Source organism: Microcaecilia unicolor, chromosome 13 (assembly GCF_901765095.1).
Source record: "Microcaecilia unicolor chromosome 13, aMicUni1.1, whole genome shotgun sequence".
Classification (NCBI taxonomy): Eukaryota; Metazoa; Chordata; class Amphibia; order Gymnophiona; family Siphonopidae; genus Microcaecilia; species Microcaecilia unicolor.
In genome coordinates this window covers 54941634-54963350 of record NC_044043.1, presented here as the reverse complement: position 1 = coordinate 54963350, position 21717 = coordinate 54941634, and the positions used below count along the sequence as shown (strand labels likewise).

At 50.1% G+C, this 21717-nt stretch overlaps 1 protein-coding gene across 9 annotated transcripts in view; it reads right to left on the bottom strand.

The window, feature by feature from the left end:
* Positions 1-21717, bottom strand: part of LOC115482561 (nuclear receptor corepressor 1-like) — a 315982-nt gene that overhangs the window by 274133 nt on the left and 20132 nt on the right. For all 9 annotated transcript variants that reach the window (XM_030222440.1, XM_030222445.1, XM_030222447.1 and 6 more), the window contains exon 2: positions 3690-3865. In XM_030222440.1, coding sequence (XP_030078300.1) covers positions 3690-3797 — 108 coding nt within the window. In that variant the 5' untranslated portion in view covers positions 3798-3865. The remainder of the gene's footprint in view (positions 1-3689; positions 3866-21717) is intronic.

The following is a 21717-nucleotide window of genomic DNA, read 5'->3' as shown; positions in this document are numbered from 1 at the left end:
TCCATCAACAGGGAGAGTGGTCTTTTTAGTCACCACTGTGACCAACGCGTCCACTTTAGGCATCCCAAAAAGGGCCAAGTGAACCTGACTCAGAGGGTAAAGCTGCCCCATAGCCCTGGCCACTTTCAAAGGCCCATTGGGGTCAGACCATTGAGCTGAAATAAGCTCCTGGATAGAGTCATGCACAGGACAGGCCCAAGTAGGCTTCTTAGTACTCGCCATCCTAAGACTAACAGAGGAGGCATCGCCCTCGGCAGGATCATCAATCGAGAGGGCCTGCAAGGCGTCAGCAATGAGAGCTGGCAGTTCGTCGCGATGGAAAATCTGAACCGCATTGGGATCATCCGAATCCAGTGGCAAACAGGCACCCTCCTCCGGACTCTCTGTCCATGAGGGCCTGCCAGATCCCTCAGACTCCCCACTGCCTGACCACGGGGGGGGGGGGGGGGGGGGGGGGGGGGGGGGGGAGGGAGGGAGATGCGCCATTTTCAGATGAGGAATTTACCAGTCCATGCTTAGCGTGTTTCCAACGCTGGGGGGAAGAAATAACATCTGAAGCCATTCCCGGGGCATCAGCACCTGGAGGGAAACCAGAATGCAACGCAGTGTCAGACACCTGCGGCACAGCTCTTTTCAGTATGAAGGCCTTATGCAACAGTAGCACAAACTCAGGGGAGAAAAACTCACCTTGGCCCTCCGTCCCCGAATTATGAGAAACGGAAGTTGGAGCTCCTCTGGCAGCCTCGAAACGAGGCGTCCACCTGCACTTACTCCTCCGCCATCATGGGGGTCGAGGCATGCGGTGCTTACAAAATGGCACCCGCTGTCAGCTCCATCGAGCGGGAAGAATCATCACTCGACATGCTCGTACTAGCTCGAGCGTCTAAGGAGCACGTTCTGCAAAGCCCAGCTGCTGACCTGCGCTTACCGCAGCGGAAGCAGCACTTAACTCCTTCAGCAGCTATCACCCGACTGGACGGAAATATAGCAATAAAATTGCGGCTTCGCGCCAAAACTTACCCCATTCGGAACGCTGTGCGCAGGAACCTCCCCGGAGAAGCTGGGCACCACTCTCACCTCAGAAGACCGAGTCAACGAGCTCCAGTCAAGGCTGCACTGAACCAGAATCTCTGGAGAAAGCCTCAAAACAGCCATGCAGTAAAAGCGCGCTCTTTTTTTTTTTTTTTTAATGCTGTGAGGAAAGTTGGAGGCAGGCAGCAACAGAGGGACTCCAGGAGAAGGGGGGAATGGGTAAGGCAGGGAAAGGGCGAATCTATATGTCTTTAAAGTGGGCACCAACAGCCACAACACCCCTGCTCAACTGTCAAAGCACAGGAGCCACCCCAGGCAGAAATCCAGGAGCTGATCAAGCTACGTCCACACCTGCTGGGAGATAGAGAAATACTGAAGGCAGGTGGGGCTAGCCATCCAAGGGTCACTGTGGTTCTTCAGTGTTCTCTATCTCCACCTGCTGGTAGGCAGATACAACCCATCAGTTAATGGATTCATCTGCTGTTGATGACAAGGAAATGCGCGTTCTTAAAAGTATACTAACAGGGGGAAGGCAAGATGGCGTCCTGAAGGGAACATTGTAAGGCAGCTCTTCACCCAATTCCTCCATAATTGATACCCTTTACCTGATTTCATACCGAAATGGAGGAACAAGCAGCATGTGAGCCCCGCTACACCTGCGAGATCGACGGGACCGATGGACTGCTTTTGCTTTGCCAGGAAGAAGTCTGGGGCTAGGTACCTCGATCCTGGAGGGAGCGGTGGGAGGTGCCCCGCTCCCCCAGCTTGAGGGAGAGATCACGTTCAGCCCAGACGAATGAAGGCCTCCGACAATGCCGGTGCTGGAACTGCAGCAGGGGCAGGAAACCCCTAGAGTCATCGACCAGGGAGTGTTTCCTGTGGCGGGGTCGGCTGGAAGCACAGAGATGAACTTTTTATGAATAACAAAATTAGAATATTTCCCAAATATTGCCAGAACACAAAAGAGGCGTCAATTATTTCTAAAGCTTCACCCCAGGGTCTTACAGATGGGCGGCTTATTTTGGCTTAATTTCTCGTGTAAATGTGTGTTGAAAATTAATTCACTTAATATATTTTTTATGATCCAATTCATCTGAACTCTTTTCTAGACTCGAAGGTGATTGTTACTCCCAATCAACAACTAGCAGCATTATCTACATCTACTCCATAATTATAGTTGATATGGCATATAATGTATCTCTTTAATTTTCCAAACTTATATTATTGGAACAAATATTTCATGGAATTATACCTCATCTTCCCCAATAGTTGTGGACTTGAAACAGATGAGTGGGGGAAAATATGTGGATAATTGATTTTTTTTTCTTGAAAATGTATTGCTTATCTCCTTCTATTTTTGCACGTCAAGAGTCTCTTGAAAAATTGTTAATACTTATAAAAATAAAATTAAAAAATAAAGGTATACTAACTTTTTACTGATCCACATCGGGCGATATGGATGACATCATCCACATGTGAGAATACAGCCTTCTTGCCCTTGGAGAACTGAGTTTGCAAATAAGAGCAATAAAGGCTATAAAAGACTGGAGGGCTAACTTTAGTTTTGAAAGTTTTGCATACTATAAGATCAGCAGAATGGGATTATGCAATTTTTTTTCACAACTTTGATGTTTTTCATGTTCTATAGCCTAAAAACTGCAGGTACCTAATTGTAGGGTATGTGATTTCTGGGGCTAATTATTTTATTGATAAACATTTCTCATTGTTTAAAGACATAATTAGTCTACACCCAAGACTCAAATATTACAGAATTATGCTAGCCCTTTATCTTGTGGTTTAAATAAAATAAACCCTACTTTTCACTCAGCAAGTCTCATATATTTGTAATTAAGAACATAACATCATAAGAATAGCCATACTGGGACAGACTAATGGTCCATCTAGTCTAGTATTCTGTTTTCAACAGTAGCCAATCCAGGTCACATGTACCTGGCAGAAACCCAAATAGAAGCAACATTCCCATGCTACCGATCCCAGGGCAAGCAGTGGCTTCCCCCATGTCTACCTCAACAGCAGACTGTGGAGTTTTTCAGGAACTTGTCCAAATGTTTTTTTAAACCCAGATACGCTAACCACTAACTACATCCTCTGGTACTGAGTTCCAGACCTTAACTATTCTTTGAATGAAAAAAATTATTTTCTCCTATTCGTTATTTGTAATTATAGGGGGGAAAAAATCGTTCCCTACAGGTAATTAGAATGGAGGGAGAGCCAACACATATGCCAACCTGTACCATGGAATATTTGCTTTTAATACTACGGCAGTGAGCAATTTGTTAAATGTCATTGTCAATGCTAGGTCTTTTATTCTCCAAAATCCACATTTCTTTTTTCCCTTTTGATGAAAACCATTCATATTGAAGCACAGTATATCTGGTGTTGCGTGCATTGCTTGACTGCAAAATGTACAATGTCTGGATAAGCCCATTAGTTGCTTTCTACCCATGAAATTCTGCATCCTTTGAGTATATTTGATGAGCGTCTCAATTTGCACATCTTTTGACTTCTGCAGTTTCAACTGACTAGAGTAATTTAAATCATCTAAACAGTCTATTCCTTTCAGAGATTCACTCTCTGACTTGTTAAATTTCAATTAACCAATTACTAGAAAGTGGCTAGTTAAACATTCACCATACCTGTTGATGTCGTGTGCTAGAGAAGCTATACTGGACCGGATGGGTCGGGTAGCGACTCTGTTCCATACTGAAAGCTCCTTGATTTGGAGGATAGCCTGAACTCGACATTATTGATGACAGTCTTCACTAAGCTGTGATATCAAGACCAGTGTGAAATCATGTTTCTAGGAAACTGCCTAGAGGGTGGAGAAAAGAAAAACACAGTATCACCGATAAGCTCTGAGGCACCAGATGTGTTCCTGACATATACTGCAGTCCTAGCTGCCATAAGCAAAACAGTCATCATCAGAACAAGCTTTTTATGATGGACTCAATGTGGGACAGAGGTGACTTGCATATTGGATTACTGAGCAGTTTTACAAGAGCATAAAAGCCACCAGATGCCTGAATGCCAAATGCAGTGCCAACAGCTCCTGCCTTGAAATCACATTTTGCTGTTTAATACTGGCTGCAAAAGTTCAAAGTTGTGAGACTGACATCACAACCTCAGCTGACAATTACCTGCATTAACACTGCAGAATATGATAGATTAGAAACCTACAGGGTGAAATCTCCTATATAATAAAACTCACCCTCAACATTCTGAGGACACTGACGTCACTGTCAGGTCCTCCGGGCACTTCCTTCCGGTTTGAAGCCTTCGTGGTGGTGAAGCCACCGAAAACACTGTGCTGGGGCCCCGCCCAAGCGTCAAATGTGATGACGTCGAGGGCGGAGCTACGTCAGCACATTGAAGGTGGTGCCGAGGTCCGCAACAATGGCGGACGAACGCCATCGCCGACGGGGTGAGTAGCGATGGGGGGGAGGTCCGGAAGGAAACCGTGCTAGCGCCCATTTCATTGCCGCAAGAAACGGGCATGTTTTACTAGTAACTTATAATTCATGATGTGGAATAATTTTGCTATTGAGTTTGGCTTTAGGGGTTGATTTATAATGTAACTAAACCAGGACTCTAAAGGTAAATCAAGTCGGTAGGTCAAAGATAAATTAAAAAAAAAAAAAAAAAAAAGCTCACATCTTGCCCTCAAGGGGGATAGAATGGGGGTGGGACTAGTTTACTTGGGATGGAATAACAACGGAAATATTAAGTGTGTTATTTGCATTATTTCTCTCTTGTGCATTTCTTGGAAGCACTTTGCTTATTTACTATTTATTTTATTTATTGCACTTGTATCCCACATTTTCCCACCTATTTGCAGGCTCAATGTTTTGTTTTGTCTGTTAACACACTTAATAAAAATGATTTACACATAACCATTAGGCTACTCCTCTACTTAATGCTACAGAGATGCAAAAAGAAAATGAAGCATTTCTTTTTAACCTGGCTTAATCCCTGTGAATTTATACACAAGAAAAGTACTATTACCTGTGTTAGTGCAATAATTTGATTTGCAGAAGAGTGTTTTTTTTCCTGCAATGATATAACGATGACTTAATATGAATGAGATCCATTTGCATACAATGGAGGCAATGCATGCAAATAGATCTCATGCATATTCATTGGGGAAATCCTAAAAACCTGACTGGATTGTGGCCCTCCAGGACCAACACAGAATACCCTTGCTCTAGACCAAAAGGTAACACATCAATTGGCCTCAGATCATATCATTTCTCAGGACAGGTCAACATGATCATTTTTTATCCAAAACACTTGTGTCTATACTTGTATGCATATTCATTTCTACAAATCAAGCAAGACAATACTGCAAGGATTCCTGCACAGCCTAAATGTGTGTTTCTCAGGCACACAGAGAATCCCTGAAGTACACCTGACCCTCATACTTTAAAGAAAAAAAATAACAGAATGAAGAAAAACAACATTAGGTGTTAATTCTTTTTTTTTCCTTTTTTATATATGCTTTAATGAGAAATTTAGAACAGTAACACACACAGAGAAAAAAAAAAAACTAGAATAGGACCTGAAGATTCAAAGACCAGCAGCAGGTTAAGCAATAGTTCAAGACTGTGTCTAGCAACACTAACCTATTCTATGCAGAAGCTCCTATCATAGGGGAGTTAGCAAGAAACCACAGTCAAATTTGTTGCACTACATAAGGATACCTCTGCTCCAAATCCCAAACAATCAAAACATCCCAGTTCATGCCAAGTACATATTCACATATAGGTTTGAAACTATTATTCAAAATTCTGCCATTCAAAGGGAAAACAACTGCACATGCCACCTTATACAGGACAACAGCTATCATTGTGCCACTGCTTCATAAGGGCAGCTATTGGCCATGTGCCAGAATGTCAGGTATCAAGATGGGAAAATTAGGTTCTTACCTTGGTAATTTTCTTTCCTTTAGTCACAGCAGATAAATCCATTACAAATGGGTTGTGTCCACCTACCAGCATGGGGAGATAGAGAACACTGAAAACCATAGTGCCTCTAGGATGGCTAGCTCCATCTGCCTCTCAGTATTTTGAAGCTTCCAAAGCAGTGTTAAACCGCAAAGTAGCATAATATGAACTTTCCTCACAGCGAACGAACGCCCCAGAACAGGAGCAATACACAAAGGAGGGACAAACTCAACCTCCTGTAGTAGAACAGAAATCCTGAAGACTGTTTTCCAACTTCTCCCAATGAGGGAACAAGTCTGCAGGAAATACTGAACACAAAAAGAGTCAATCAGGGAGGGATCATGGATTCATCTGCTGTGACTAAAGGAAAGAAAATTACCAAGGTAAGAACCTAATTTTCCCTTCCTTGTCATCAGCAGCAGATAAATCCATTACGAATGGGATGTATCAAAGCAATCCCTAGATAGGGCGGGAACAAGCCACACCATGCGCAAGCACTTGTACTCTAAAAAGAGAGTCCCTCCTGGCAGCCACATCCAGCCTGTAATGACAGGCAAAAGAGAGCTTAGAAGCCCAAGTAGCTGCACTACACATTTCTTGAAGAGAGAGTGCTCCCGTCTCAGCCCAAGAGGAAGAAATTGCTCTTGTGGAATGTGCCCTAAAGGTGTCAGGCGGAGGCCGGCCAGATAGCAGATATGCAGGAAAATGGCTTCCTTAAGCCAACGGGCTATAGTGGCTTTAGACACTGGAGACCCTCTGCGCGGACCAGACAAAAGAACAATATAAAAAGGTGATCAGAGGTCCTGAAAGCATTAGACATCTGCAGAGACTGCAACAGAGCCCTGCGCACATCCAGAAGGTGCAACTGCCCAAAAGATTCCGGAAACTCCTCCCTAGTAAAGGAGGGCAGATAAATAGGTTGGTTTAGGTGAAACGCTGAAACCACCTTAGGCAGGAAGGAAGGCACAGTACGTACCGTTACTCTGGACTCTGAGAATTGCAGAAATGGGTCTCGACAGGACAGCGCCTGGAGCTCAGACACCCGTCTCACCGATGTAATGGCCACCAAAAAGACTGTCTTTAGAGTCACATCCTTCTCCGAAGCTCACCTCAGCGGCTCGAAGGGCGAACACTGAAGAGCCTTTAATACTAGCCCCAGGTTCCAAGCCGAACAAAGGGCCTGCATGGGAGGCCGGAGCACCCCTCTAAGAAACCGTGCAATATCCGGATGCGCAGCCAGGGAGAGGCCAGCAACCTTCCCCCGAAAACATGCCAAGGCTGCCACTTGAACATGCAGGGAATTATAGGCCAAGCCTTTTTGTATACCATCCTGCAAAAAGTCAAGTATCAGCGAGACAGAAGCCCGCATGAGTGTGATCACTTTAGAAACACACCAAGCCTCAAACTGGCACCAGATCCGAGCATAGGCAATGGAAGTGGAACGCTTGCGGGCCTGCAAGAGAGTGGAGATGACCTTGTTAGAATAGCCCTTGTCTCTCAATTGTGCCCTCTCAACAGCCATGCCGTAAGACCAAAGCGGCAGGGATCCTCCATGGTCACCGGACCCTGCGTCAACAGGTTCGGTACCAGAGGCAAAGGAAGGGGAGCCTCCACCAGCATCCGCCGGAGGTCTGCATAAACCGGCCGTCTGGGCCAATCCGGGGCAATGAGGATCACCACTCCTTGATGCAGCCGAATTCGCAGGAGTCGTCGCCCTATTAAGGGCCAAGGAGGGAACACATACAGGAGGCCCGGGGCCCAGGGTTGAGCCAAGGCATCCAACCCCGCCGAGCGAGGATCTCTCCGTCTGCTGAAAAAGGACGGGACTTTGGCATTTGTGCTTGAGGCCATAAGATCCGCTACGGGCGTTCCCCATTTGGCACAGATCTGAAGGAACACTTCATCTGTCAGTTCCCACTCCACAGGGTCGATTTGATACCTGCTTAGAAAGTCAGCTTGCACGTTGCTTTGACCTGCTATGTGAGCTGCTGACAGACGCTGCAGACGTAGCTCGGTCCAGTGGCATATCTGAGCGGCCTCTGCTTGACACTGAGTGCCGCCTTGTCGATTTATGTAGGCCACTGCTGTCGTGTTCTCCGACAGAACTCTGATAGCCAGTCCCTCCAGAGTCATGTGAAAGGCCAGAAGAGCCTGGAATATCGCTCTCAGTTCCAAGCGATTGATGGACCACCCCGTTTCCTCGGGTGTCCAAAGACCCTGAGCATAGCTTCCCTGACAATGTGCTCCCCAGCCCTTCAGGCTGGCATCCGTTACCACCAGGCACCAATCGGGAAGCGCTAGCGGCATTCCTCGCCGCAGTATGCTGTCTGAGAGCCACCACTCCATACTGAGTCGGGCTGCTGGGAGCCACGTGAGTCTGCGTTGATAATCCTGGGACATAGGAGATCATCATTGAAGCAGGGCAATCTGCAGAGGTCTCATGTGCGCTCTCTCCCATGACACCACTTCCAAGGTGGCCGTCATCGACCCCAACAGCTGGACAAAGTTCCAAGCTCGTGGGCGAAGCATCCTCAGGAGCAGACGGACATGATTCTGAAGCTTGCACCGCCTTTGCTCGGGTAGAAAGACAAACCCCGAACCGGACCCCCAAATATTCTAGAGACTGAGAGGGGGTCAGGTGACTTTTGGGTATATTGACGACCCAGCCCAGAGATTGCAGTACTGAGACCACTCTGGCTGTTACATGACGACTCTCTTCTACAGAGTCCGCTCTGATGAGCCACTCGTCGAGGTACAGGAGAGCCCGGATACTCTCTCGCCTGAGAAAAGCAGCTACTACCACCATTACCTTGGAAAAGGTTCGGGGAGCTGTGGCGAGGCCAAAAGGCAAGGACTGAAACTGGAAATGATTTCCCAACACCGCAAACCGGAGGAACCGTTGGTGCGGGGGCCATATAGGAATGTGCAGGTAAGCTTCTTTTAGGTCCAGAGACGCGAGGAATTCTCCTGGCTGTACCACCGCAATGACGGAGCGCAGGGTTTCCATGTGAAAATGCCGCGCACTCTTAGTGACTCGTTGACTTTCTTTGAGTCGAGAATGGGCCGAAAAGACCCGCCTTTTCGCGGCACAACAAAATTAATGGAGTAACGACCGCAGCTGTGTTCGGTGGGAGGCACAGGGATCACCGCTCCAAGGTGCAACAAGACTTGTAAGGTCTCCTCTACCGCCGCCCGTTTGACGGCAGTACCGCATCAGGACTCCACAAACACGTCTCTCACTGGGGCACCGAATTCCAATCGGTAACCTTTTCTGATCAGGTCCAGGACCCACTGATGTGAGGTAATCTTGGTCCACTCCTCGAGAAAGAGGGAAAGGCGTCCTCCTACAGCTGTAAAAGGAGGAGTGGACTGGCGTCCCATCATTGTGGAGGACGGCCCTGAACTCCTGGCCTTAAGCCTGCCGCTGCGGAGTGTTTGTCCGAGCGAAAGGAATTCCTCTGCTGAAAGCGGGCACGTTGAGTAAACCCAGCAGAGCGCCCCGGGCGATACCTTCTAGCTTCATGGAAGCGAGGTCTGGAGGAGGAGGGAACCACTTGACCCTTGGAAGAAGGCCGCGGCCTATCCTCAGGTAACCGCTGGGGTTTAGCATCCCCCAGGTCTTTAACAATCTTCTCCAAACTCCTCTCCAAATAACAGAAGGCCCCGAAAGGGCAACTTCACCAGCCTTTGCTTAGAGGCCATGTCAGCTGCCCAATGCCGTAGCCATAGAAGGCGGCGGGCAGACACCGCCACAGACATCTGGTTAGCCGAAGCTCTGACCAGATCATAGAGGACATCAGCTAAAAATGACAAGGCCGACTCCATGCGCGGTACAACCTCAGCGAGGGACTCCACACCATCCACGGGCTGTTCCACTGCCTGTTGTAACCAAGAGAGGCAGGCTCGAGCAGCATAAGAACTGCAAACAGGCGCCCTTAAGGCTAGGCTCGAAATCTCAAAGGAGTGTTTTAGCGCTGATTCCAGCCGCCGGTCCTGAATGTCCTTCAGGGCGACCCCTCCCTCTACTGGGAGGGTGGTCTTCTTTGTCATCGCCGTGACTAAGGCATCCACTTTAGGCATCCCAAAACGGGCCAAGTGCTCCTCACTCAGAGGGTAAAGATGTCCCATCGCCCTGGCCACTTTCAAGGGCCCCTCGGGGTCAGCCCATTGAGCAGAAATAAGCTCTTGCATGGAGTCATGCAAAGGAAAGGCATGAGCAGGCTTCTTAGTACTCGCCATCCTCGGATTGCCAGAGGAGGTCTCACCTTGAACAGGATTCATCAATAGAGAGGGCCTGTAAGGCATCAGAGATAAGTGTTGGCAGCTCATCGCAGTGGAAAATCCGAACCACAGTGGGATCATCCAGATTCAGTGGCAAACCAGCTCCTTCCTCTGGCTCTTCAGACCACGAAGGCCTGCCAGATCCCTCAGAGTCCCCACAGCCCGACCACAGGGGGGTGGGGGGGGCGCCACTCTCTGACGGGGAATTCACCCGTCTATGCTTAACGTGCATCCAATGCTCAGGGGAATCCACATCTGACATCAGCCCCGGGCCATCATCAGTCGGAGGGGAACCAGGTAGCAACGCAGTGTCAGACACCTGTGGCAGAGCTCTTTTCAGCATGAAGGCTTTATGTAAAATAAGCACAAACTCGGGGGAGAAAAACTCACCCTGACCTCCCGTCTCCGAATTAGGAGCCACGGGGAACGGAGCTCCTCTGGTAGCCTCGACCCGAGGCGCCCCTCTGCTCTCAGACTCCTCCGCAACCGCGGGGGTCGAGTCATGAGGCGCTTCCAAGATGGCGCCCGCTGCCAGCTCCATTGAGCAGGAAGAATCATCGCTCGCCATGCTCGTACTGGCTCTACCATCTAAACAGCACGTTTTACAGAGCCCCGCTGCTGATCTGCACTTGCCACAACACGAACAGCGCTTAACTCCCTCAGCAGCCAGCGCCGAAAAACGGCGGAATAAAATTCAAAATGGCGGCTTCGTGCCAAAAACACCCCGATTAGAACGCCGTCTGCGGGCCCTCCCCGGAGGAGCTGAGTACCATTCTTACCTCAAAGGACCGAGTCCACGAGCTCCGGTCACGCTACACAGTCAGGAAAAGCCTCAGAAATAGCAGCGGTGAGGAAAGTTGGAGGCAAACAGCTACAGAGGCACTCCGGAGGCAGAAGAGGGTGGGAAAGGCAGGGAAAGGGCGAATCTATATGCCTGCATCCACACAGGGGGAAGGGTAAGGCAAGGAAAGGGCGAACCTATGTGCCTTTAAAGTGGGCTCCACTTAGCCACAACACCCCTGCTACACAACTGGCAAAAGCACAGGAGCCACCCCAGGCAGAATCTTCAAGGAGCTGAACAAGCTGCGTACAACCCTGCTGGGAGATAGAGAAATGCTGAGAGGCAGATGGAGCTAGCCGTCCTAGAGGCACTATGGTTTTCAGTGTTCTCTGTCTCCCCCTGCTGGTAGGTGGACACAACCCATTCGTAATGGATTCATCTGCTGCTGATGACAAGGAAGGCTGGCTTACAAAGCAGTCTCTCCCAATCTGTAAATAGAAGACTGCTCTATTAATTCCCAATGCCATATCAGACTCAAAACAGTAGAGATTAGAATCCATCTCTTACTTTTCTACATGTATTAGAAAACCAAGATTCAAAACCATTTTGACAGTACTTCAGCAATCACTAAATAAATCCAATTAGGTCTAATGGTCAACTGAAAGGAGTAGTATAAATTACCATGTTAGTTTACTTGGAAGCAAAAAATAAATGTCAACACACAAGTTCTAGGTGAGATCTTTTCAGTGGACCAGCTTAATGCATCTGGGACCAGCTTTTGAGATCTAATAAGTAAATATCTACCTCCCAAATGTTTACTCACAAATGAATTAAATGAATCCAATAAAAAATACATATAATACATATAAATGTTCACAATAAATAAAATAAATAAAATATATCTAGAGTAGATATGTAAAGAAGGGGGAACATTTTGGGTAGAGAATAAGTTGAGAAATATAACTTTTGATGAATGCATTGTATTAAAGTATTTACTATGCAAATTTTGCAGTAGCTTCAGAATAATACAGCAGTTCTTAATATTCTTAACCTAAGTTTCAGTAGGGATAGTAGAACAATGGTCAGGTCATCCTTTATTTCTACTGTCATCACCAAAGCTCTGAATCTTTCTCCCTCATTCTCTCTCTCTAACTTCCATTTCTCCTCCTTTCACTGGCATTTCTTTTCACACCTCTAAACACTCTCTCCTACTCTTCTGAATCTTGTCTCCCATGTCCCTCCACCATGGGTCCTATGGTAAATTGATATTGGTACAACAGTTTTCCTGAACCACTCATCTATGTATGCATTATTTTTATGCGCATTAACAATGTACTTCATGTAATATGTAAACTGCTTTAGCTGTACCACAGACATGTGGTATATCAAGATTCTCAAACACAAGGGCATACCCACCAATCCTTCTTAGTGCCTAAGTCCACCATTACACCCATTTACCTATCCCCCCCCCCCCCCACCTACTAACACACATCCACCATTCAACTCCAATCCACCTATCTTCCCTATTTTGTTCCATTTTGTGAACTTTTTTTGTAGAATCAAATTACACAAAGGTCAAACAAGTATCTGTCTGGGGACAAAATAATTCTCCAAAAATTTAACAACAACAAAAAAACGGTGACGATGCAGTTCGAAAGCAGGCCAGAGATGACCGGAGGTTTCAGAGAAATAAAACCCTTTCCCCCTCCCCCCCAAAACTGGTCTAATACACTTGGAAAAGTGGTTCCAACAGTTGAAACATACAGAACTGTTGATTCACTGAAACACAGTAGTTAAGGAAGGGAAAATTAGGTTCTTACCTTGGTAATTTTCTTTCCTTTAGTCATAGCAGATGAAGCCATTACGTATGGGTTATGTCCATCAACCAGCAGGGGAGATAGCGAGCACTCAAACTTTCACAGTGCCCTCTTGGCCAGCTAGCTCCACTGCCTCTTCAGTATTTGAAGCTTCCAAAGCAGTATGGCAAACCGCAATGGGAATCACAAGAGCTTTCCTCACAGCGAACGATGGCCCATCACAAGGGCATGAACTCATAAAGGAGGGAATGCACATCCTCCTGGAGGGAATAAACTCATTCTCCTTATTGTATAAGTGGAGGGGAACACACGCACCTCCTGGAGGGAATCACACATCCTCCCAACACACTGGAGGGAATGAACTCATCCTCCTATTTATAGAACTGGAGGGGAACACACGCGCCTCCTGGAGAGAATCAACACATCCTCCAAAAAAAACATGCTGGAGGGAATGAACACATCCTCCTAAATTTAAACTGAACATGAATCCTGAAGATTGTTTTCCAACTTTCTCCCAAGGAAGGAACTTCAGGAAATTAGAACAGAACCTGAAAAACAGATTCACAGCATAAGGACAATCATACAGGGAGGGCTCATGGCTTCATCTGCTATGACTAAAGGAAAGAAAATTACCAAGGTAAGAACCTAATTTTCCCTTCCTTGTCATCAAGCAGATGAAGCCATTACGTGTGGGATGTAACAAAGCAATCCCTAGATAGGGTGGGAACAAGCCACACCACGCGCTAGCACTTGTGCACCAAAACGCGCATCCCTCCTGGCAGCCACATCCAGCCTGTAATGTCGGGCAAAGGAGAGCTTAGAAGCCCATGTTGCTGCACTGCATATCTCTTGAAGAGAGAGTGCTCCAGTTTCAGCCCAAGAGGAAGAAATCGCTCTAGTAGAATGTGCCTTAAAGGCTACAGGCGGAACCCTACCGGCCAGCAGATAAGCTGAAAAGATAGTTTCTTTGAGCCAGCGGGCAATAGTGGCTTTAGACGCTGGAGACCCTCTGCGAGAACCGGATAGCAAAACAAACAGATGATCAGAAGTCCTGAAAGAGTTAGTAACTCGCAGATACTGCAGCAGAGTCCTGCGCACATCCAAAAGGTGCAGCTGCCCAAAAGATTCTGGAAACTCTTCCACTGAAAAAGAGGGCAAGAAAATAGGCTGGTTTAAGTGAAAGGCTGAAACCACCTTAGGCATAAAGGAAGGCACGGTCCGAACCGTGACTCCGGACTCTGAAAATTGCAGAAATGGGTCTCTACAGGACAGCGCCTGGAGCTCTGACACCCGTGTCGCCGAGGTAATGGCCACCAGAAAAACGGCCTTCAGTGTCAAGTCTTTCTCCGATGCTTGCCGAAGCGGCTCAAAAGGAGATGCCTGCAGGGTTTTCAAAACTAGCCCCAGGTTCCAAGCTGGACAGGGTGCTCGCACTGGAGGTTGGAGCCGAAGCACCACTCTAAGAAACCATGCCACATCTGGGTGAGCAGCCAAAGACACGCCTTCCACCTTACCACGAAGGGATGCCAACGCTGCCACCTGCACCCACAGGGAATTATAGGCCAAGCCTTTTTGTACACCTTCCTGCAAAAAGTCCAGAATCAGCGAGACAGGAGCCCGCATTGGAACAATGGCTCTGGAAGCACACCAAGACTCAAACAGGCACCAAATCCTGGCATAAGCCACGGAAGTGGACCGCTTGCGGGCTTGCAGGAGTGGAAATAACTTTATTGGAATAACCTTTATCCCTCAATTGCGCCCTCTCAATAGCCATGCCGTAAGACCAAAGCGGCCGGCGTCCTCCATGGCTACCGGTCCCTGAGTCAACAGGTTCGGTACCAGAGGTAACGGCAGAGGAGCCTCCAGGATCATCTGTCGGAGGTCTGCATACCAAGGTCTCCTTGGCCAATCCGGGGCGATGAGGACCACTTCTCCTGGGTGCAGCCGAATCCGCAAGAGCAAGCGCCCTATCAAGGGCCATGGGGGAAACATATAAAGTAGACCCGGAGGCCAGGGTTGAGCCAAGGCATCCAACCCCGCCGAGCGAGGATCTCTCCGTCTGCTGAAGAAGCACGGGACTTTGGTATTGGCACTTGTCTCCATTAGATCCATCACGGGCTTGCCCCATTTGGCACAGATCTGAAGGAATACTTCGTCTGCCAGATTCCATTCTGCTGGATCGATCTGATGCCTGCTCAGATAATCGGCCTGCACATTGCTCTGACCTGCAATATGAGCTGCCGACAGACACTGAAGATGCAGCTCGGCCCAGTGGCAAATCAGTTCGGCCTGCGCAGCTAGTGCTCTGCACCTTGTTCCGCCTTGTCGATTTATATAGGCCACCGTTGTCGTGTTGTCCGACATCACTCTGACAGCCAATCCTTCCAGGGTCACTTGAAAGGCCAGAAGCGCCTGAAACACCGCTTTCAACTCTAGGCGGTTGATGGACCACTCCGACTCCTCGGGTGTCCATAGACCCTGGGCATGCTTCCCCTTGCAGTGTGCGCCCCAGCCCTTCAGGCTGGCATCTGTTACCACTAGGCACCAAACGGGGAGCGTCAGCGGCATTCCTCGCCGCAGCATGCTGTCCGAGAGCCACCACTCCATGCTGAGTCGGGCCGCAGGGAGCCAAGTAAGTCTGCATTGGTAATCCTGAGAAATAGGAGACCATCTCCAGAGTAGGGAATACTGTAGAGGTCTCAGGTGCGCTCTCGCCCAGGGTACCACTTCCATCGTGGCTGTCATCGATCCCAGCAGCTGGACAATGTCCCAAGCTCGCGGGCGGGGCATCCTCAGGAGCAGACGGACCTGATTCTGAAGCTTGCACCGCCTTAGCTCGGGTAGGAACACATAGCCCGAGACTGTGTCGAACCTGGCCCCCAAAAACTCTAGAGATTGTGAAGGGGACAGGTGACTTTTGGCCATATTGACGACCCAGCCTAGAGACTGCAGTACTGAGACCACTCTGGCTGTAGCTTGTAAGCTCTCTGTTGCAGAGTCTGCTCTGATGAGCCAGTCATCTAGGTACGGGTGAACCCTGATACCTTCTCGCCTGAGAAAAGCAGCTACTACCACCATTACCTTCGAAAAGGTTCGGGGAGCTGTGGCGAGGCCAAAAGGCAAGGCCCTGAACTGGAAATGTTTTCCCAACACCGCAAACCTCAGAAACTTCTGGTGCGGGGGCCAAATCGGTATGTGCAAGTAAGCTTCTTTCAGGTCTAGAGACGTGAGAAACTCTCCTGGCTGAACCGCCGCAATGACGGAGCGCAGGGATTCCATGTGGAAATGCCGCACTCTCAGGGACTTGTTCACTTCTTTTAAGTCCAGAATAGGGCGAAAGGACCCACCTTTTCGCGGCACCACAAAGTAGATGGAGTATCGGCCGCAGCCTTGCTCGGCGGGAGGCACCGGGGTCACTGCCCCTAACTGAATCAGACCTTGTAAAGTCTCCTCCACCGCCGCCCGTTTGACGGCAGAACCGCATCGGGACTCCACAAACACGTCTCTTACTGGGGCGTTGAATTCTATTCTGTATCCATATCTGATCAGGTCCAGAACCCACTGATCTGAGGAAATCTTGGCCCACTCCTCGACAAAGAGGGAAAGCCGTCCTCCGATGACAGGCATCGAGGAGAGGGCCGGCGCACCATCATTGAGAGGGTCGCCCCTGAACTCCTGGTCTTGAGCCACCGGCTGCAGAAAGCTTGTCCGAGCGAAAGGAGTTCCTCTGCTGACCACAGGCACGTGAAGTGAACCCAGCAGAATGCCCCGGGCGGTACCTTCTAGCTTCACGGAAGCGAGGTCTGTACGAGGAGTGGACCGCCTGGCCCTTAGAGGAAGGCCTCTGCCTATCTTCAGGCAAGCGCTGGGGTTTTGGATCACCCAGGCCTTTCACAATTTTCTCCAACTCCTCACCAAATAGGAGAAGTCCTTGAAAAGGCAACTTCACCAACCTTTGCTTAGAGGCCATGTCCGCTGCCCAGAGTCATAGCCACAGACGACGGCGAGCCGCCACTGCTACTGCCATTTGTTTAGCCGAAGCTCTGACAAGGTCATAAAGGGTATCAGCCAGAAAGGACAAGGCCACCTCCATCCGCGGAGCCACATCCAAGAAGGGCTCCGCTCCATCTCCGGGCTGAGCCACTGCCTGTTGCAGCCAAGCTAGGCAGGCTCTCACAGCATAACAGCTGCATGCAGACGCCCCGAACAGTGAGACCTGCAATTTCAAAGGACCGTTTCAACGCTGTTTCCAGCCTACGGTCTTGAACATCCTTCAGGGCAACACCTCCTTCAACAGGGAGGGTAGTTCTCTGTCACCGCAGTGACTAGGGCATCCACTGTAGGCATTTGAAAACGAACCATATGTCCCTCACGCTGAGGGTATAACTGCCCCATAGCCCTGGAAACTCTCAAAGGTCCCTCGGGGTCAGCCCACTGAGCCGAAACAAGCTCTAGGATGGAGTCATGCAAAGGGAAGGCCCGAGCAGCTTTCTTGGTACTAGCCATCCTGGGATTACCCGAGGAGGCCATGCCACTGTCAGGATCTTCAATCGAGAGGGCCTGCAGGGTATCTGAAATAAGCGCTGGCAGCTCATCACGGTGGAAAATCCTCACCGTGGAGGGATCATCCAGATCCTGTGGTAAATCCGCACCTGACTCTGGTTCCTCAGACCAAGAACGTCTGTCAGAGTTCTCCGAATCCTCACACCCCGACCACGGGGGGGGGGGGGGGGGGGGGGGAGGTGCACCACAATCTGAAGGGGAATTAACCCTTCTGCGCTTATCTTTAGGCCAAGCATCCGGGAAAAAAACCTCACTGGGCAGTCCCAGGCCAGAATCCATCGGGGGGGGGGGGGGGCAATCAGAGGAGCCTCAGGCAACCCTTGAGGAAGGGCTCTTTTCATCATGTATGCTTTATGCAGCAAAAGCACAAAATCCGGGGAGAAAATCTCACCCTGGGCACCCAAATCCTGTCCGGTGCTAGCCACTCCTGAAATAACCTCATCTCGAGGTGCCCCACCCGGCTCAGGTCTCTCCGTGTCCACGGAGGCCGCGCCATGCGGTGTAAGCAAAATGGCGCCCGCTGCCAGCTCAGAGCGGGAAGAAACATCGCTCGCCATGCTTGGGCCGGCTCCTACGCCAATACAGCATGATTTACAGAGCCCTTGTCAGGTTCTCAGGTTCAGAGCCCGCGGGGCCGGGCTCTGGAGCAAACGTGAGCCCTTGGGCTGCTGACGAGGAGCGACAGCAGCAGGCAAAACCCACCAACCAACACTGGGTAAGCACACCGGCAGGGACTGCAGGCACTGCCCAGCGAACCGGAACACATGGACTGGAATCCCCCGGACTGGAGGACACAGGACTGGAACACACACCAGACCGGAACACACTGGACTGGAGCACACCAGACTGGAACACCCTGGACTGGTCCCCCGGACTGGAGGACACAGGACCGGAACACGGGACTGGAGCACACTGGACTGGTCCAACAGCTTCACCTGTACTTAGCTACTAAGCCCCCCAAGAGTTGAGCTCCTGGGTTCGAGTGGCCGACAGGACTTACTGGATACCGGATGACATAGGGACCAGGACTGGAAACAGAAGTGCTCCTAACCCTAAACTGATCTACGTGCTCCCAAGCCCTAAACCAGCAGGAGTGTTCCTAACAGTAAACTGACAAAAGGACTTCCTAAGCCCTATACTAAACAGGAGCTCCTAAGCCCTGCTCAAGAAAGGGACTTCCTAAGCCCTAAACTAACAGAGCAGGGAACTAAACACAAAGCTAACACAGGTGCTACTAAGCACCAAGCTACAAGCAGAGCTTTACACTAATAAGCTAAACACAGAACTAACAAGCTACCTCAGCACTGCTCTAGCAAGCTAGATACAACTAACAAGGTGCTTCCCAAGCACTACTCTGGCAAGCAACCAGAAGAGCTCCTAGCACTAAAAGGAAAGACAGGGGAGCCACAAGGAAAAAGCAGTGAAGCTAACACATAAGCCAAAAGTGATTCTAAATCACCAAACACCAACAGCAAAGACTGCAATGCTCCCAATAGCACAATCCCAGAAGTACTTCTAACAGCAAACTCTGCAGTGTTCCTAACACCAAACCCTGAAGTACTTCTATCAACAACAGAGCTTCCAAAGCCCTACACACAGCAATGCTTCCATAACCAAGAGGGAAAAGCAGGGGGACCAAACACACAAACACCAGTGCACACTGCACTAACACTAACCTGGACCTTAGCAAAAGCAAGCAGGGAAACTAGACACAGAGTCAGAAGTGCACACTGCACCACCCTACCTACAGCAAACACCACTGTTGCAAAGGCCCTGAAGGAAACAAGACCACTTCCTTATCAAGGCCCTCCCTGATGATGTCACACTCCCTAGACCTAGGCAAAAGCACACTGACCCAGAGAGGCCCAACCCACACCAATGCAAAACCGTGAAACACTTGAAGCCAGTACACCCAAATAGAGTTAGAGCAACTCAGACTACCCACACAGGTGCAATATAGTGAAACTAATTAGAGCCCTGCTGCTGGAAGCTGCCAGCACAGAGAGACAGAGCCAGCTCAGAAAGGACAGAGAAAGAAACAGAAGCCAGCTAAGAAGCTGACCCCCAGGAAAGAGGTAAGTTTGAGAGGGGTTCAGACCCCAATCATAACAGCCCTGCTGCTGATTTGCGCTTGCCACAAGTGGAACAGCGCTTTACATTGTCCGCAGCCATCGCCGAAAAACAGCGGTAAAATCCAAAATGGCGGTTCGCACCAAAATCGCCCCGATCGCGGGCCCACCCCGGAGGAGTTGGAAAACACTCTTACCTCAAAGGATCTAGTGTACAACTACGATCCTGCTGAAAATCAGGTCAAAAACCTCTGTTCCAGCGTCTCTGCGTTTAAAAACGCGACGCGATTTTTTTTTTTTTTTTTTTTTTTAAAGCTGTGAGGAAAGCAGAGGTATTGAAGACTCCGGAGGCTCAGATGAGTGGGAAAGGCAGGGAAAGGGCGAACCTATATGCCTGCATCCACTGTTGGTGGGTAAGGACAGGGAAAGCAAGGCAATATGTCCACATCCACAGAGGTATGGGTAAGGCAGGGAAAGGGCTAACCTATGTGCCTTTAAAGTGAAGCTGCTATAGCCTTCAACACCCCGGTTAACAACTGGCAAGCCAGGAACCACCTCCCGGCAGATTTTTCTGGAGCTCGAACAAGCTGCAGCCACCCTGCTAAGGGAGATAGGGAATACTGAAGAGGCAGTGGAGCTAGCTGGCCAAGAGGGCACTGTGAAAGTTTGAGTGCTCTCTATCTCCCCTGCTGGTTGATGGACATAACCCATACGTAATGGCTTCATCTGCTTGATGACAAGGAAGGTGGGATTAGATAAAGGTCTCAACCAGTTCCGAAGCAGTGTCTCTTTGAGGACATTGTGCAACGGTACCGTGGAGGACTCTCTAGGTGGTGATGGATAGTCGAGGACCTCGAGCATCTCGGCCCTCGGCTCATCCACAGAGACCACGGGGAAGGGAATGCAAATAGACATGTCCCTGACGAAGGAGGCAAAAGAGAGGCTCTCAGGTGGCGAGAGCTTCCTCTCTGGTGAAGGAGTGGGGTCGGAGGGAAGGCCCACAGACTCCTCTGAGGAGAAATATCTGGGGTCCTCCTCCTCCCCCCACGAGGCCTCTTCCTCGGTGTCGGACATGAGCTCCTGTAGCTCAGACCTCAACCGGGCCTGGCTCGACTTCGAGGCACTGAGTCCTCGGTGGCGTCGTCGAGCAGTGGACTCCCACGCCGGCAGGGATGAAGCTCCCTCCATCGACGTCGACGGGGACTCCACCTGCGTGGCGGTCGAGACCGGCACCGCAAGCGGCGTCGGTGTCGAAGGCCTCGGCACCGGGCTAGAGCACGCCGGCGCCTCCGTCAACGGCGCCGAGGGCGCAAGCACCCCCGGCGCCGGCACAGTCTGGCGCATCAGCCCTTCCAGGATCGCCGGAAGGATGGCTCGGAGGCACTCGTCCAGGCCCGCTGTCGGGAAAGGCGAGGGGGCCGGTAGAGGTGTCGGTGCCGAAAGCTGTTCGGGTCCAGGAGACGGCACCGAAGTGCTGGTGCCCTGACGTAACGATACCTCTACTACCGAGGGGGATCGCTACTCCCGGCGCTGCCGCTTCCTCGACGTCGAATCATCTCTGGAGCCAGTAGCCACATGCACCGTGGGCGACCGATGACGGTGCTTTTTTGTCTTTTTCCGGTGCCCGTCATCGGCGCTCGGCGGTACCGAAGAGGAGGAGGTAGATCCCCCTCGGCCTCGAGGGATCGGGTCCGACAGGGTTCGGTCCCGAGGGCCCTGGGAAGAGGGAGTGACCGGGGCCGATTGCCCAAGCGGACGCTCACCCCTGCCATCTCCGGAAGACCGGCGGGCCAACGGGACCTGTGCTCCTGGGGTCGGTGCCGTCGGTACCGATTTCGTGGACATCGGTATCGGTACCGAAGATCCGCCCGTCGACACCGATGCCGTCGAAGTCAACGTCGAGGGGCTGGCGCAAGTTCCAAAAAGACGGTCCCGCAGAACTTGCCTCGCCACCTGTGTCCGTTTCCGTAAACCGAGACACAAGGTGCACGTCTTGGTATCGTGCTCCGGCCCGAGGCACTTGAGGCACCAAGCATGAGTGTCGGTCTGCGAGATATGCTGACCGCACCGACCACACTTCTTAAATCCACTCGGGACCTTCGAGGACATCGACAGAAAAATCGCGTCGGCGAAGTCAAAGTCGTCGATGGTGGCGGTAAAATTCACACCTCGAAAAATAAATCGACCGCGCGGCCACAAGGCCGCAACGAGAC